The sequence below is a fragment of the Schistocerca piceifrons genome, chromosome 3 (assembly GCF_021461385.2).
Source record: "Schistocerca piceifrons isolate TAMUIC-IGC-003096 chromosome 3, iqSchPice1.1, whole genome shotgun sequence".
In the NCBI taxonomy this organism is placed as follows: Eukaryota; Metazoa; Arthropoda; class Insecta; order Orthoptera; family Acrididae; genus Schistocerca; species Schistocerca piceifrons.
The window spans coordinates 179169463-179187929 of NC_060140.1; the positions used below are offsets into that span (position 1 = coordinate 179169463).

At 40.4% G+C, this 18467-nt stretch overlaps 1 protein-coding gene across 1 annotated transcript in view; it reads left to right on the plus strand.

The window, feature by feature from the left end:
* LOC124788357 overlaps window positions 1–18467 on the plus strand; it is a 95496-nt gene that overhangs the window by 66481 nt on the left and 10548 nt on the right. Inside the window, exon 8 of the mRNA XM_047255622.1 lies at window positions 7573–7669. Within this exon, the coding sequence (XP_047111578.1) occupies window positions 7573–7669 (97 nt within the window). The remainder of the gene's footprint in view (window positions 1–7572; window positions 7670–18467) is intronic.

The following is an 18467-nucleotide window of genomic DNA, read 5'->3' on the forward strand; positions in this document are numbered from 1 at the left end:
GCCTCGCAGTATTGAATGGTTTTCTAACTTCCTTTGCCATGATACATGTTTCACAACAAGGCATTTCATCTTCTGACACAATTTTGTCCACTCCACCACACAGTTCTGGCATTTTTCCCCCAGGTAATTGAAATTAAAATATCTTGCGACACATTTGGCAACAACACCTGTTGTGATTCAACTTCACCAACAAGGTTAGAACACATGGAATTTCACTTTGGAACCTTAATTTTTATATCTTCTTGGCTCTTCACATGTGACATAATTTTCCTTTCATGTTGCATGTGTTCATTACTACCACTGTCTACAACAAACTTGATATCTAAATCAAACAATGGAGAGTCCAGGACAGAACAACATCAATATGGAAAGGATAAGGGAGGTGATGTGTTGAGTCATAGAAAGATAAAATGAGAAAGACAGCTAAAATATTTAAGCTTTCATGCAAAATTCCTGTTCCAAAGTAGAAAGCACACACATTTACACAAGTAAAACTCTCACACACATGGCCACTGTCTGGGGGCACTGAACCCTGTCTGCAACTGCATCTGATGCGAGCAGCAGGCTACTAGGATGGTTGGTGGGGGTAAGGTGGCAGCATGGAGTGGGGAGGGGGAGGGATAGCAGGGAAGGGAGGGAGAAGTGTTAGTGATACCTGAGGGAATGTGCAGGGTTGATTTGGAGACAGGATAGGGCTGCTAGGTGAAGCAACAGTAGGCTGTGGTGAGGGAGGGGAGAGGGAAAGAAAAAAGCAGAGTATGGGAATGGACTTTTAGGTGCTTTGGCAGGGTATAAGGCAGGCATAGTACTGGGGAGGGAGCAGGGAAGAGGACAGATAGATGAAGAACAAGGACTAGCAAAGGTAGAGGCTAGAGGGGTTGTGGATACGAAGAATACATTGTAGGCAGTGTTCCAATTAGTGCAGCTCAGAAAATTTTGTATTTGTAGGAAGAATCCAGATGACATAGACTACGACAGCAGTCGTTAAGGTGAAGTACATCATATTGGGCAGTGTATCAGCAACTGAGTTGTCAGACTGCCTCTGCACAGTGGTTGCAGCTTAGTTTGTAGGTCAAATGGCTATTCTCACATGTGGCCCTGCCTTTGGTGGGGTAGCAAATACCCTTCACAGGGCTGAAGTAGGTGGCAGTGATGTATGGGACAGGTCTTGCATTTAGTACTGTTGCAGGGATCTGAGTCATGAGGCAAGGTATTGGGAGCAAGAAATGGACAGTGGTATTGCATAGGGTTGATTGGTGATATCCCACCTCTGTGGGAGGTGTGGGGATGACATGCCTCTTTTTAGGTCACAATGAAAGTTAGTCTAAACACTGGTGGAGATTGTCATTCAGTTGCTCCAGTCCTGGGTGGTACTTAGTCACGAGAGGAGTGCTCCTTCATGTTCGGTCAATGGATATGGTGGGGGGGGTAGTAGGTGACTTGAGAGACAAGGCTTAGGACATTGTTTCTGGGTGAGATTGGGAGGGGTAATTTTGGTCTGTGAAGGCCTTAGTGAGATCCTTGGCACATTTGGAGAGGGCTGCTCATCACTACAGATGCAACAACTAGTGTTGACTAGATTGTATGGAAGTGACCTCTTATCATGGAATGGAAGGGAGCTACCAAAGTGGAGGTATTGTTGGTAGTTGGTAGGTTTGATGTGGGCAGAGGAACTGATGTACCCATCCTTGAGATGGAGATCGACATCAAGGAAAGCAGCATGTTGGATTGAGGAGGACCAGGTGAAGCAAATGGAGGAGAAGGTGTTGTGTTTCTAGGGGTATGCAGAAAGGATGTCATTGCCCTCAGCACTTGTCATGAAGACATCAGTGAATCTGAACCATGTTAGGGGTTGGGGTTAAGGGCAGTAAGGAAGGATTCCTCTATATTGCCCATGAATTGGTTGGTGTAAAATGGTGCCTTGTGGGTGCCCATTGCTGTGCCACATATTTGTTTGTAGGTGTTGCCTTCATAGGAGAAGTAATTGTGGGTGGGGATATAGTTGGTTATTGTGACTAGAGATGATGGTTGTAGGCCTGGAGTCAACTGGATGTTGGGAAATGCAGTGTTCAGTGGTGGCAATGTAGAGGGAGATGGCATAAATAGTGACAAGCAGGGTGCCAGGTGGTAAAGGAACAGGACACTTGGAGAGGCAGTAGAGGAATGGTTGGTGTGTCTTATCCAGGGGACTGGGTTACAAGTAATAGGATGAAGGTGTTGGTCCATGAAAGCTCAGATTCCCTCTGTGGGGGACAGTAACCAGCCACATTGGAACATCCCGGTTGGTTGAATTTATGTACTTTTAAGATGTGTGTAGTAGGTAGAAGTGTGGAGAGCAGTGGGGAGAGAAGAGACTAAGGTGACAGGTTAAGGGATGGACATAGGGATTTGAGGAGGGACTGGAAATTCTGTTGGATTTCAGAAATGGGAGCACTGTGGCAGGATTTATAGGTGAATGTGTCTGATAGCTGACGGAGTCCTTCCTGCAGTTCATTACCACAGTGATGGAGCCTTTGTTTGCATGTAAGATTATATGGTTGGGATCCTTTTTTAAGTGGTGGATTGCGGTTCTTTCTGTGGGTGTAAGGTTGGTTTCCATATTGAGAGATTTGGGGAATGATAGTGAGGCAAGATTTCGCGTTAGGAAATTTCTGGAAAGTTAACAGGTATGTTTTGGGGGCAGTGGGGATGGACCACAGTTGGATGGAGGAGTAAATTGAATCTGGCAAGTTTCAGTATTGGTTTTGGATTGAGTCTGACTGATGGGATCGATAGCATGAAAGTGTTTCTGCATAAGGGTGTGGGATAAGGAGAGAAGACCATTAACTAGTCCAGTATTATTTAATTGAGGAGTGGGGCTAAGGGAAAGGCCTTAAGAAAGGACTGATACTTCCACTTTTGGAGGACAGGTCCAGGTCTGTGTTGTGGGTCTGAAGTCTTAGTGGAAGGAGGGATTGCTGTCAGAGATGAGTAATTTGCTGATCATTCCATTTTAGGGAATTCCGTGAGTCAACAACAATGCGGAAATGGTATGTGAGACTGCATTCTAGCTCAGGGACATGGAAGTTTTTTCTGTATTGGCACAGATAGAAGAAGCAAGGATCCATCATAGTGAATAGAAAACACACAAAAATATGTGGGAAAAATCACAAAAAGGATTAAACAGATGAAGTACAGTGGGAAAAAATGAAACCTAATTGAGTAAGGCCTATAGTGAAAGACAAAATGAACTCAGATCAATGTATAAACAAAACGAGGTCAAAGAGAAAAATAAATAAGAAGACAATAATGGTAGGATGCAGGTAGGTAGGTAGGTGGTTATGTGTGATGAGAGGGGCAGCAGGTTTAATTGGATTAGGTGAGGCCAGTTTGTGTGAACTTGAATAAGGGAAGAGAATGAGGGAGGGGAGGAATGGGGTGGTTAGGTGCAGGGTGCACCAATGTTTGTGTGGCACAGTAAGGTACAGAAAAACTCACAAGGGTGAAGGGAGATAATGATCAATTTGTAAGGTCCAGGAATATTTATATGAGCAGGAAGAATGTGGATCACAAGATGCTGCAGATACAAATAATAGTAACAAAGGAAAACAGCACTGGATTGTGTGATGGAAGGAAAGCCATTAGGCAAAATCAAACAGTGGAAATTTCAGGATGGAAGAGCAACAATATGGAAAGGAAAATTGGTATGTCCATGTTGAGGTGGTGTTGAGTCACGGGCAGGCACAATGAAAAAGACTGCTAAAATATTTAAGCTTCTGGACACATTCCTTCTTCTGCACACACTAGGCTACTGTCTCCAGGGACTGAGGCCCAACTGCGTGAGGACAGGACGACACGGTACAGCACAGCTAGAGAAGGAGAAAGGACTTGGCAACATAGAAAGTGTGTGTAGTGCTGGAGCGGAAGTAGGGAAAGGAACAGGCAGGTATCATGGTGTATATTTTATCAATTTTCTTTACTTGCTTTTCTGTTGTAAATACTCCTTGGGGGGGGGGGGGGGGGGGAGACTGCCTTTGCTGATTTCTTCATTTTCTCATGTTCCTCTTTGTAATATTTTGCAGCTGGATGATTTGTGTTTTTGCAGTACTGACATAGAGACAGTCCTTTTATTACCCGACCCCCTCCCAGATGACATTTGCACAGGTAGAGCATTGTGTTTTGTTCTTGTTACTGCTAAGTATCATTTTACTTTCACTGACATAGAGATCTAAACATCCATATTCAAAACACCTCCTAATTTCCCATTGTTTTTATTCTGATGTTTATTCTTGTTGGCTGCAGCTTTGAATGCAATACATATTTCATATTTATGTTTCTTCATTTTATCTTCTTTTAGTGACGTGTTGAATAAAGGTTTTTCAATGTTTCCTCGTCCTTAGCAGTAAAGTCCCAAGCTCTTCCAAATTGTTTATATTCATCTGGTAACATTGTTATTATCCATGCATCAATGCTATTTTGTCAGTATTCCGCCCCAGGTTATTCAGTCTTGAATGCTAGTGTTTACACTTTAGCAATAAAGGACATTGTAATTAGATTTATACCACATTCAGAGTTGTAGAACTTTGTAGGTGTATCATACAGTTCCGTGGATATTTCATGGGTAACAAGTGTTTTTTAACATGATACCTATGGCCCTCAAAATGTAGTATTTTGCAAGCGTCTCTTTCTGTTCCCACATAGATATTGCTGGTAAAATTTCCAAGTCTCTTTGCCATGAACATCACATTTATTCTCCATAATGGAAAACTTGTAGAGTCTTTTAATTTGAGAACTCTGTTTAATGCTGTTCCTTCTGCTGATGAAGCCAAAATGTACAGATCATCTTACTGGGAAAGCCAGTCTTTTTACACTCACAAATTCTCACGTTTCTTACTTTCCCAGATTTCCAGCTGAACAGTGCCCATAACTTGTCAAGGTATCTGATTGTAAAATCTGGTGATTTTCTTTAATTGTTTCTGACACTACACAGGATTTCTTTTTTTAAAGAACACATAGAAGCACTTAGCTACAAAAAAAGACTGGTTTCGTTTTTTATTAAAAAACAACCAACTCATGTTACCAACTTATTAGAGAAACAGTGCTCTTATACCAACTGTGGTCTTACATTAACAGGTACTTATTTTTTTGTTGGCTGTGATCTTTGTAAATCTCTGCAGTTGATTGGTGTATAAGGCCGGAAGTTGATAAATGATGGTTAAGTCAGTTTGTTCTAGAGATGTTACTGGAAGTTAACTCCAAGATTTTCTGGAATAGTATGAATAATGAATAAATAAACAAATAATATACAGATTCTGTGAATCATGCAGTACCAGGGAATTTCAAACATTTCAGGAAAATTTGGAAAAAAAAAGAAAAACACTGGGAAATCTTGTTTTCGTCTCAGTAGATGAAATGGTTTGTTTACTGAGATGTCATGCATCGTCGCTGGGTGACACAGCTGAGTACATGCGCCACTTCCTACTCCCTCATTCTTGCTGCTTCTCCCCTTCCTACCACTCCCCTCAGCTTGCAGTCAGTGCTGCCACCACTTCTGGCCACTAGCCTAGCAGCTGCCGACAAGAGCCAGGGAGGTGTGAGGAATGGTTTATTTGGATCTGATTCTCAGAGATTGTCAAAACAGCTGCTGGAGATGGTGGTCATATGTGTGCATGAGTTGTGTTTGAGTGATTATGTGAATATATGTTTTTGTGTGTGTGAGTGTGTGTGTGTGTGTGTGTGTGTGTGTGTGAGAGAGAGAGAGAGAGAGAGAGAGAGAGAGAGAGAGAGAGAGAGAGAGTGAGTGAGTGTGAGTGTGCGCATGCTCTCGTTTTCTGGCAAAAGCTAAGGCTCACAATTTACTTGTGAAAGTGTGATTGTCTTTTCTGTGCCTGTTTGTGGCTCAGTGACCATCTGTACAGTGGGTTGCTACCTATCCTCATTAGTATAGATTCTCAGAGTATTTGCGCAAGTTATCTGTTGCATGGATTAATCACCACAGTCTCATTTCACCAACATGGTGTCTGCGACACATGAATAGCTGGTCACATGAGTGGACTTCCATGATGGGACAAACCCACAGGCCATTTCTGTGGGTATGTTTAACAAATCAGGCCTGCCGATCTCAAGCCCACTTAGCACTTAGCTTTCCCACTAATGTGAAAGCCCTGCAAGCCTAACCGATCTGCCCACAGTCCGGGTCTGTTTGTGTGTGGCATAATGCAGCTAATTTTCCTGGTTTATCCAAGGTCCCAGGACTGTAGTGCTCCTTGACAGGCCAGAGGCCACGAGCGATGGATTTCAGGAATTGCGAGTGTCTCACCACAAGTACATTGTTCAGTGCGGTGTGTTATAGACATTTTATTTGTTCTGGTACATTTTGGCACTTCGAAAATAACTTATATATTAGGAAGTATGGACAGTAAAAAGAAGAAAATTGTGGCAGTCACTGGCTGTTTGTATGCTATGTACTCCTTTATTTATCAAAAGAAAAATCAGACAATATCTGTACAATTATAGACGCAGCGCCATGGGTAATAACCGACAATAACTGAACATAGTAGAACCAACATTTTATTTGTGGTCACCTGTAGTACCGATTTACATAACTCTTCCCTGCCTTATATACTTCTTTCAAGGGGCCTACTGTTTTCTGAAGTTCTTTTTGAAATCAGTGAAGGTATTTTAAATCTGTATTGTAGCTCCAACGAAATGTGTATTTGTGTCACCAAATGTGTTTCCTGTTATTGAAGTAACAATAGTGGTCTTAATGAAACACATGTACCATTTGGCTTGCTTTCTCCATCTAAAAACAGTTCATTACAAAAGATGTTGATCTTAGTACTCAAGATTTTTGCTCATATGGGGGAGAAATGCAGAAGTCCTTCCATTTTTTGTCAACTTACGTCTTCACTTATACTTGAGATCTCAAAATTTGTCTGATATAAATGCAGAAACTTGTCAATCAGGGAAATACCATGGAATTTCACATGGGGAAATTTGTGGCAACCCTGAGTACAATTCACTAATGACCTATCTTAACAGATTGAACTAAAATCAGCATATCCTTTCACTTGTTACTGTTTAATAGATAAATGGCTGATACAGCTCATTACTTTTCATGATTGGTGAACATTTTATGCCACCGTCTTTCAGTGATGCATCATTGGTTTGAGTTATAACCACACAGTTAATTGTCCCTTTAACCACACACACACACACACGCACACACACACACATACACACATATTTCAGTACACTTGAAGCTCTTTGGTCACTATCAAAAATGTAGACGTGTGTGTGTGTGTGTGTGTGTGTTTGTGTGTTTGTGCTATCTTTTATCATTTAATAAATGGAGATAATTAGTGATATATGTAGTTCATATTGAAAGTTACAATCTGGTTAACTGCATTACTCCTAGCATAGTGTGTGCACAATTTTTGCATTACACCAGGAAAGTCATATGCTGTTTTTTAGATAATATGTCATGCTGAGTATAATCACATTGGTTAATTGTATGCCTAGAAGAATGTGATATCTTATGTAACGACCATTAAAAATGTACAGTAAAACCATGTATATTTTCTGGATTTACAGCATTGGTAGATACAATTCAACTTGTTCAGTCTCTTCGCTCTTTTCTACCACCTCCACATATTGCTGTTAGCAGCTGGAAAAATGAAGACAAACACAGGTAGGCAGTACCTAACTTGCTTAATTGAGTTGCATCCTGTCACTGACAAGGTTCCTAATGAGTGTGGCTTTTCTGTAAAATAAAAATTGGCAGTTGCCATCTTCTTTTAGGTTGTGGGCTAACACTGTTCAATGTAGAATGCAGGACCATATTTAAACATGCTCTTTTTCAAAACGAAAATGAAGATATCCTAGTTTGTTGTCCAAATAAGTACTAGGTGATGAACTTGTAAATGAATGAAATATGGCACCCCTTTGCAGTTTAAGTGGTACACTGCATTACAGGTATCTCCACAAGTCAGTTTTAGTATGGTTCATTATGATAAAGTATCAGGAAATGTGATGTTGGTGGCTAAACGTCCTTTTGCATTGCTCCCTTGCTTGGTTTTGTTCGTGATTTATGTTTAGATCTGGTATATGTGCACCAAGTTCCTTCACTTCCAATGTAAACTATTTTCAAATGTTGCCCAATAAACTTACACTGAATTCATATTCTACTGTTTGCCAGCTAGCAGTATGCTACAGTTATTTACAAGACCTCGACCAAAATACACTCACAAAAAGGATATTGCTAGTAAAACACTTCTTCCCAAAAACACTATCACCAAGTAAGGAAATTCTGAACAACTAAATATAATGGAACATGTTTTCGTGCACTTCTTTCTTCTAACCATTTATGAAACTGTCACTAGGTGCTGCCACTTATGTTACTCTACTGTAATCCACTCTAGTAAGACATTTATAAACTTAGTGTGCCCTTTCTACAGTGGATGGAATTGTCAATGACAAAGAAAAAAAGATTTTCAGCACTATCAAGACATTAATATTAAATGTTGATCAATGGCGTATCAAAATATAGTACAGAGACAGGGATTTGATAGAAAAGGCGCAGCAGCTCTGATTATGCACTTTAATTGTGCGTAGCAGAACATGAAAATTGAGTGGAGGATGGTTGATGACCCTTAGGCTCAAAGAACAGAGGCTTCAGGAGGCTACATTTAGCTAACCAAAATTTCAAGATGCAGCTGTAAGCACTCCCTAGATGTTCAATAATACTGCATAATTTTTCCTGATTTGCAATAATATTAAACATCTAGGGGTGTGCAACTGAGACCATCAAGAACTTCCAAAATATTTTTTGCTTCCTGAAAATGCTGTGCTGTCTGTGGACAATATTGATAATATCCCTGCCAGTCTCCCGCATGGTACAAACTGTGGATATCATTGTGTGTTCACTGTTTGTTGTTGTTATGATGTACACAATAAGTTCAAAACAAGATGAAAAAGTATTGTGATTAGTGTGTATCAAAGTGTATGAATAACTGCTAGCATTGTGGGATGTTAGGGTAGACGAGTACAAAAAAGAAATTTTAAGAATTGATCACATGATTTGTCGGGAAAAAAATTGCAAAAAAGCTACGAAGGACAATGTGTTTTATTTTATTTTTTTTTTTTTTATTTATTTATTTATTTTTTTTTTAATTGGTGCAAAATTACGAATAAATGTCTATATAGACATTTATGTGTGTGTTTACATTACCCACCCGGATATAATAGTTTAGCACACATTTTACTGCATGACATGTTTCCACAACTGTGTACCAAATACTGTCAAGTGAAACTGCACGTGTAAATTTTAAGTTTTTGAAAGAATTGCTAGTAGCAAGGTATTCAAGTGCAATAGAAAAGCACTGACGTGGTGGAGTTACATCTCCCATTGAAATATTTTGACCATGGAAATTTAACCGGTAGGAGGAAGAGGGTGAAGTTTATTTTTTATGTAAATGAGTTGGTCAGGTTTGAGGGGCATCATGCCTCAGGAACTAAATTTTATAGGCTACACAAAAAGCAATTATACCCCAGAGAACTGATGATTATCCACTCAGTATTTGTTACATATACATTACTTCGATACTGTACTTAAAACAACAAACATAAGAATATACAGCAGTTGCTAAAACCATAGTATTGTCTTACTGTGATCAACCACTTAGTGCTACATCATACTCCAGATTCCAAATGTTTGGGGAGGGGGGGGGGGGACAAAGTGCCGAAGTGCACTCATTTTCAGTAATGTATCAAGCGTTTTACCATCATCAGACAAATAGTGTTATGATAATCTTTTTGTTTTGTTCAGCCTCAGTTCTCAAAAAATTTTCGTGAGTGATCATTGGCGCTCCTTGACCCAATTTCTCATCCCCCCTTTTTTTCTGCTTGCAACACAGTAGAGCAATTATCGCAGCAGCAGTGTCTTTGTAATCATCACTCCAATCCACACTATCACTGAACAGTGTGGGGAGAATGTTAATAATATTGCACAATGTTTTATACAGTATAAGTGACTATCTAGGGCCACTTTAAGGCTGGCTACTGCCTGTTCGAAAAACATCATTTGATAACAACAGTCCCACAAATGTTTACTGATGTTTTTTAAATCCATGTGGGAAATATTTGAAATTCATCCTGATAATTTAAATTCTGAATCCATTATTGAGACATATGTTAGAGTATATCTTTTGGTGCAGCTCCACCTCAGAACCTTTAACTACGAGCTGCATCTGAATACTGGTAAAGGCAGAAGGGGCCAGCAGAAATCATGAAACTAAAGTTTATCATTGCCATTGATAATTGATGCTGATGCTGACAGAGTGCATAAGATATACAGCTATTACTTACTTGCCTAAAAGTCTGTGAAGTGCTAGAAGAAACTTTTTCCTATTTGTTGTGTTCATGGTCAAATAGCTTTATTTTCTGTAAAGAGACTGGAGGCAGAGAAGTGTCATTGATTTTAGGTTTTATGCTCATAGGATATGTAAGAAAAAGAATGAGGAATGGCTGAAAGCAAAATTCCAAGAGACAGAAGAACTAAAGAAACAGAATTAGACAAGGAAATTCTGTCATGAAATAGGAAAGATGAGGAAAAATTTCCAACCAACACAAAATGCCTTTAAAAAATATATGGTAAGATAATCAGAGACCAAAAAATATTGCAGAGTTGAGCAGAATATTTTGAAGATATGCTCAGTGCCAACTCAGACCGGGTTCAAGACGTCTACAAGAACAGGAGGAGGATATAGAGGGAGAAAAGGGAAGTAGCGAATAGATCAACTATGCAAGAAATGGAGTCAATGATATATCTATATATATAAAACAAAGTCGGGTTTGTTACAACACTTATAACTCGAGATCTGCTGGACCAATTTTCATGGTTTTTGATTTGTTGGATTTGTCTCCGCCACAAATAGCAGAATACATCTTTAAAAAAATGAAAAAAAAAATAATGAAATCTCGCACGTACAGTGGCCAAAATTGATTTTGGCCACTGTACGTGCGAGATCCGAAATTGCGGTAGCAATTGCTTCTTCTGGAATAGCAGCCACATTGTTAGACGGATGCCGTACGGCTCACTCAGTGTTAAAATTGCCATTAAACCTTCAAACTACCGAACAACCGACATGTAACATTTCGAAACACTCCGCAATGGCCAAAGTTTTAGTAGCATCAAAAATCATAATATGGGACGAATGCACAATGGCGCACAAACGCGCATTGGAAGCACTAGACCGAACATTAAAAGATCTGCGCAATGACTCGAGATGTTTTGGTGGTTCAATGATTTTATTATCTGGCGATTTCCGACAAACACTACCAGTAATTCCAAGATCTACTGCTGCCGACGAAATAAACGCTTGCCTCAAAGCATCAAATATGTGGCGATATGTAAACAAACTTCAACTGTCTGTAAATATGAGAGTTGCATTGTTGAACGATCTATCTGCTGATGATTTCTCGAAGCAATTGCTGACTATCGGTAATGGCCGTGTTCCTGTTGACGAATCGAGCGGTTTGATTTCATTTCCTCCAAATTTTTGCAATTTCGTCTCATCAAAAGACGAGCTTATGAACAAAGTATTTCCGGATATCATTGCTAACCACAAAAATACTAAATGGTTAAGTGAGCGAGCAATTTTGGCGGCTAAAAATAAAGATGTAGATGACCTCAATTTTATAATTCAAAATCAAATCGTAGGTACTCTGTATTCATTCAAATCTATCGACTGTGTAACAAACGAAGAAGAAGCCACTAATTATCCAATTGAATTTTTGAACTCCTTGGATGTGCCTGGTTTACCACCGCACAATTTACAACTGAAGGTTGGCGCGGTAGTCATCATGCTTAGAAATTTAAACCAACCAAAACTGTGCAATGGAACGCGTTTGGTGATAAGAAAACTGATGAGCAATGTGATTCACGCGTCGATACTTAAAGGAAAATTTAAAGATGAGGAAGTTCTTATTCCAAGGATTCCGATTATCCCAACAGATATGCCCTTTGAGTTTAAACGAATTCAATTCCCGATTCGTCTTGCCTTCGTCATGACGATCAACAAATCACAGGGCCAATCCTTGACTATTTGTGGCCTCAATCTAGAAAATGCGTGTTTTTCTCATGGTCAATTGTACGTGGCATGCTCACGTGTTGTCAAACCATCCGCATTATTTGTTCTTGCGCCTGACCAAAAAACCAAGAATGTCATTTACCACAAGGTGCTTGAATGAAAATCCGATTAATGAATTAATCAGAGTGTATCCCAACCTGCACAACATAGTTTTCAATGATTTTTTTCTGACATGTGTTTGAAATACTTAATTATTATTATTTTTTTAATTTTTATTCTCATTCTGTATGTATTCATCATCATTCATCAAAATAAAATACTTTTATATTTCTATCTATATTAATATTATTTTGTATCATTGTATTAAGTTCATCAAAGCCTAAATTAGTTCAGCTAAAAGGTAACACGACATTCATTGACTGTTAGGCGCTATGAAGTTCGCCGGGTCAGCTAGTAAATTGATAAATAACTGTGCACTTGGCGAAGATGGGATAGTGTCAGAAGTTATAAAAATACATAAATACGTGCGCTAGTAAATAATGTATGGGAAAATGAAAGGATACCAGAAAACTGGAGTAATATACACTTTATATTAGAAAGGAGAAGAATTAGCACTGTAGTGAATATAGCGTGCAAGATATTTTCAGGTGTGCTGAACGAAAGGATAAAAATGTGCACTGAAAGTATCCACACACAACACAAGTGTAACTTAAAATTTTCCCGGTGAACTAAATATTCAAAAAGATTTCGGGCTTGCAGCCGGTCGTCGTTTGCTTCCATCCACGATATTTTGACTGGAGAACTGCCAGCCATCCTCAGGTGAGCCTTCGAAGACTGACGAAGACGCCCTCCGTTCCACAATATATAGCATGCGTCAAAACCATATTAACAGACAAACCACACTGCCTGCCAGCAGCGCCCTTGCTGGTGGAACTGCAGAACTCAGCTGTCTTCAGCGTTGTCAATTGCCGCACCCATCGGAGTACTCTGACGTCTTTGTCTGGAGCAGATCTTAGAGATGATGGGGTTCCACGCATTATCTAGCTGATAGCCATTGTCACGGTTCATAAGATTGTCTGTCATGCGAATTTCCACTGATTCTTTTATGACAGAGTCCCAAAAGGATGTTGCTGTGGCTAAAATTGTTGTCTTATCATACTCCATTGAGTGTCCAGTGGAAATGCAATGCTCAGCAATTGCAGACTTGCTAGGTTGCAAAAGGCGAGTACAGTGTTGATGTTCAGTGCAACGTTCTTCTACTGTTCGCATTGTTTGTCCTATATATGACATGCCACACTGACAAGGTATATTATAAATTCCCGCCTTCCGCAATACCAGATCATCTTTCACTGATCCCAGCAGGTCGGAAATCTTCGATGGTGGACGGAAAATCACTTTCACTTCGAAACCGTGGATGATTCTTGCAATTTTGAAGGAAATGTTGCCAACAAAGGGAAGAAAAGCTAAAGATTTAGTAGGTGTGCTCTCTTCTTTCTCCACTCCCTGTTTCTTTGGCTTAATTGCAAGTGCCTTGCTAATTTGCCTTGTAGAATATCCATTCTCTTTGAAAACCCTCTTCAGGTGGGCAAGCTCTTCAGGCAAACTATCTGCATCTGACACTACATGAGCTCTGTGTGCCAGTGTTTTAAGTACACTCATTGTTTGCAATGGGTGATGGCAGCTGGACGAATTTAAATACAAATCAGTATGTGTGGCCTAACTAGCACATCTAAGAAAGGGAGGCAACCATTTTTCTCTAATTCCATGGTAAACCAAATGTTCTCATGAATGGAGTTGAGGTGATCTAAAAACTCCATTAATTTTTCTTCTCCATGAGGCCCACTACGAAAGTGTCATCCACGTACCTCCAAAAAACAGTTGGTTTGAGGGCTGCTGATTCAAGTGCTCTCTCCTCAAAATCCTCCATAAAAAGGTTGGCCACCAAGGGAGACAAGTGGCTACCCATGGTGACGCCATCAGTCTGTTCAAAATATTCTTGGTTGAACATAGAACATGTTGGGGAGAGAGTGTGGTGAAACAGAGCAGTGATTCCCACCTGAAACTTATTGCCAATCAGTGCCAAGGAGTCTGCGAGGGGTACCCTTGTAAAAAGAGACACCACGTCAAAACTAACTAAAAGTTCAGAAGTACTTAGGCGTGGAGCCCCCAGTCGGTTGATAAAATTGGCAGAGTTTCGTACGTGGTGTGGACATTTGCCTACAAATGTCCTCAGCAAGGATGCAAGATGTTTGGCTAAATCGTAAGTGGGGGCACCACAACGTCCTCCGCAGAAAGGGTTGCACTGCGAAATCTCCGAGAAGATCCTGACGTTGTGGTACTGAAGGCCGATAAAGGCAAGTTAACTGTACTGTTACCTCGCAGTTTGTATGTGAATAAGATGTATGGTCTACATTCTGCCTACAGGAAGATTGATAACGATCCTACAGGATGTGTGCAACGGAAGACATCTACACTCCTGAATTCTTCCTCGTTGCCTCCAGAAACGATCAAATGTTTAAGACCTCATGGCAGCGTACCTCCAAGACTCCTTGGCCTTCCGAAGGTACATAAAGACAGACTACCCTTATGGCCAATAGTGAGCAATATTGGTGCCCCCACTTACGATTTAGCCAAACATATTGCATCCTTGCTGAGGCCATTTGTAGGCTAATGTCCACACCACATACGAAACTCGGCCGATTTGCATTTGCACTTGATGTAGTCGGTGCTACGTTTTGTAACTTGAACCACTCCTGGGACAACGTGCAGATGATTTTGCTGTTGAATATCAGACGTGTGAATGGTTTCTCGAATGAAGATAGATTTTCTTTATAAAGAATGTAAGCATTCAGGAACATTCTGCCAATTATGCTGAAAACCACTTTCTTCCATCATTTCACCATCTTCCTCAACTCCAGATAACAGTTTGTCATCATATCTGAGGAATCAATCTTGTTGTTGTTGTGGTCTTCAGTCCTGAGACTGGTTTGATGCAGCTCTCCATGCTACTCTATCCTGTGCAAGCTTCTTCATCTCCCAGTACCTACTGCAACCTACATCCTTCTGAGTCTGCTTAGTGTATTGATCTCTTGGTCTCCCTCTACGATTTTTACCCTCCACGCTGCCCTCCAATGCTAAATTTGTGATCCCTTGATGCCTCAAAACATGTCCTACCAACCGATCCCTTCTTCTGGTCAAGTTGTGCCACAAACTTCTCTTCTCCCCAATCCTATTCAATACCTCCTCATTAGTTACGTGATCTACCCACCTTATCTTCAGCATTCTTCTGTAGCACCACATTTCGAAAGCTTCTATTCTCTTCCTGTCCAAACTGGTTATTGTCCATGTTTCACTTCCATACATGGCTACACTCCATACAAATACTTTCAGAAACGACTTCCTGACACTTAAATCTATACTCGATGTTAACAAATTTCTCTTCTTCAGAAACGATTTCCTTGCCATTGCCAGTCTACATTTTATATCCTCTCTACTTCGACCATCATCAGTTATTTTACTCCCTAAATAGAAAAACTCCTTTACTACTTTAAGTGTCTCATTTCCTAATCTAATCCCCTCAGCATCACCCGATTTAATTTGACTACATTCCATTATCCTCGTTTTGCTTTTGTTGATGTTCATCTTATATCCCCCTTTCAAGACACTGTCCATTCCGTTCAACTGCTCTTCCAAGTCCTTTGCTGTCTCTGACAGAATTACAATGTCATCGGCGAACCTCAAAGTTTTTATTTCTTCTCCATGGATTTTAATACCTACTCCGAATTTTGCTTTTGTTTCCTTTACTGCTTGCTGAATATACAGATTGAATAACATCGGGGAGAGGCTACAACCCTGTCTGACTCCTTTACCAACCACTGCTTCCCTTTCATGCCCCTCGACTCTTATGACTGCCATCTGGTTTCTGTACAAATTGTAAATAGCCTTTCGCTCCCTGTATTTTACCCCTGCCACCTTCAGAATTTGAAAGAGAGTATTCTAGTTCACGTTGTCAAAAGCTTTCTCTAAGTCTACAAATGCTAGAAACGTAGGTTTGCCTTTTCTTAATCTTTCTTCTAAGATAAGTCGTAAGGTTAGTATTGCCTCACGTGTTCCAACATTTCTACGGAATCCAAACTGATCTTCCCCAAGGTCCGCTTCTACCAGTTTTTCCATTCGTCTGTAAAGAATTTGCGTTAGTATTTTGCAGCTGTGACTTATTAAACTGATAGTTCGGTAATTTTCACATCTGTCAACACCTGCTTTCTTTGGGATTGGAATTATTATATTCTTCTTGAAGTCTGTGGGTATTTCGCCTGTCTCATACATCTTGCTCACCAGATGGTAGAGTTTTGTCATGACTGGCTCTCCCAAGGCCATCAGTAGTTCTAATGGAATGTTGTCTACTCCCGGGGCCTTGTTTCGACTCAGGTCTTTCAGTGCTCTGTCAAACTCTTCACGCAGTATCTTATCTCCCATTTCATCTTCATCTACATCCTCTTCCATTTCCATAATATTGTCCTCAAGTACATCGCCCTTGTATAAACCCTCTATATACTCCTTCCACCTTTCTGCCTTCCCGTCTTTGCTTAGAACTGGGTTTCCATCTGAGCTCTTGATATTCATACAAGTGGTTCTCTTCTCTCCAAAGGTCTCTTTAATTTTCCTGTAGGCAGTATCTATCTTACCCCTAGTGAGACAAGCCTCTACATCCTTACATTTGTCCTCTAGCCATCCCTGCTTAGCCATTTTGCACTTCCTGTGGATCTCATTTTTGAGACGTTTGTATTCCTTTTTGCCTGCTTCATTTACTGCATTTTTATATTTTCTCCTTTCATCAATTAAATTCAATATTTCTTCTGTTACCCAAGGATTTCTATTAGCCCTCGTCTTTTTACCTACTTGATCCTCTGCTGCCTTCACTACTTCATCCCTCAGAGCTACCCATTCTTCTTCTACTGTATTTCTTTCCCCCATTCCTGTCAATTGTTCCCTTATGCTTTCCCTGAAACTCTGTACAACCTCTGGTTCTTTCAGTTTATCCAGGTCCCATCTCCTTAAATTCCCACCTTTTTGCAGTTTCTTCAGTTTCAGTCTGCAGTTCATAACCAATATATTGTGGTCAGAATCCACATCTGCCCCTGGAAATGTCTTACAATTTAAAACCTGGTTCCTAAATCTCTGTCTTACCATTATGTAATCTATCTGATACCTTTTAGCATCTCCAGGATTCTTCCAGGTATACAACCTTCTTTCATGATTCTTGAACCAAGTGTTAGCTGTGATTAAGTTATGCTCTGTGCAAAATTCTACAAGGCGGCTTCCTCTTTCATTTCTTCCCCCCAATCCATATTCACCTACTATGTTTCCTTCTCTCCCTTTTCCTACTGACGAATTCCAGTCACCCATGACTATTAAATTTTCGTCTCCCTTCACTACCTGAATAATTTCTTTTATCTCGTCATAAATTTCATCAATTTCTTCATCATCTGCAGAGCTAGTTGGCATATAAACTTGTACTACTATAGTAGGCATGGGCATTGTGTCTATCTTGGCCACAATAATGCGTTCACTATGCTGTTTGTAGTAGCTAACCCGCACTCCTATTTTTTTATTCATTATTAAACCTACTCCTGCATTACCCCTATTTGATTTTGTATTTATAACCCTGTAATCACCTGACCAAAGTCTTGTTCCTCCTGCCACCGAACTTCACTAATTCCCACTATATCTAACTGTAACCTATCCATTTCCCTTTTTAAATTTTCTAGCCTACCTGCCCGATTAAGGGATCTGACATTCCATGCTCCGATCCGTAGAATGCCAGTTTTCTTTCTCCTGATAACGACGCCCTCTTGAGTAGTCCCCGCCCGGAGATCCGAATGGGGGACTATTTTACCTCCGTAATATTTTACCCAAGAGGACGCCATCATCATTTAATCATACAGTAAAGCTGCATGTCCTCGGGAAAAATTACGGCTGTAGTTTCCCCTTGCTTTCAGCCGTTCGCAGTACCAGCACAGCAAGGCCGTTTTGGTTAATGTTACAAGGCCAGATCAGTCAATCATCCAGACTGTTGCCCCTGCAACTACTGAAAAGGCTGCTGCCCCTCTTCAGGAACCACATGTTTGTCTGGCCTCTCAACAGATACCCCTCCGTTGTGGTTGCACCTACGGTACGGCCATCTGTATCGCTGAGGCACGCAAGCCTCCCCACCAACGGCGAGGTCCATGGTTCATGGGGGGAGGGAATCAATCTTTTCCATGTATTTATTATACTGTTGTTATATTGAAATAGGACATCAGCTTTCTTCAAAGGTTGTCGTTTGCAACTACTTCTCTCTGACGCTGTTGCAGTAGAGGAGGAACTGAGCAACAGAACTGGATTTTTCTGTGACTTCTT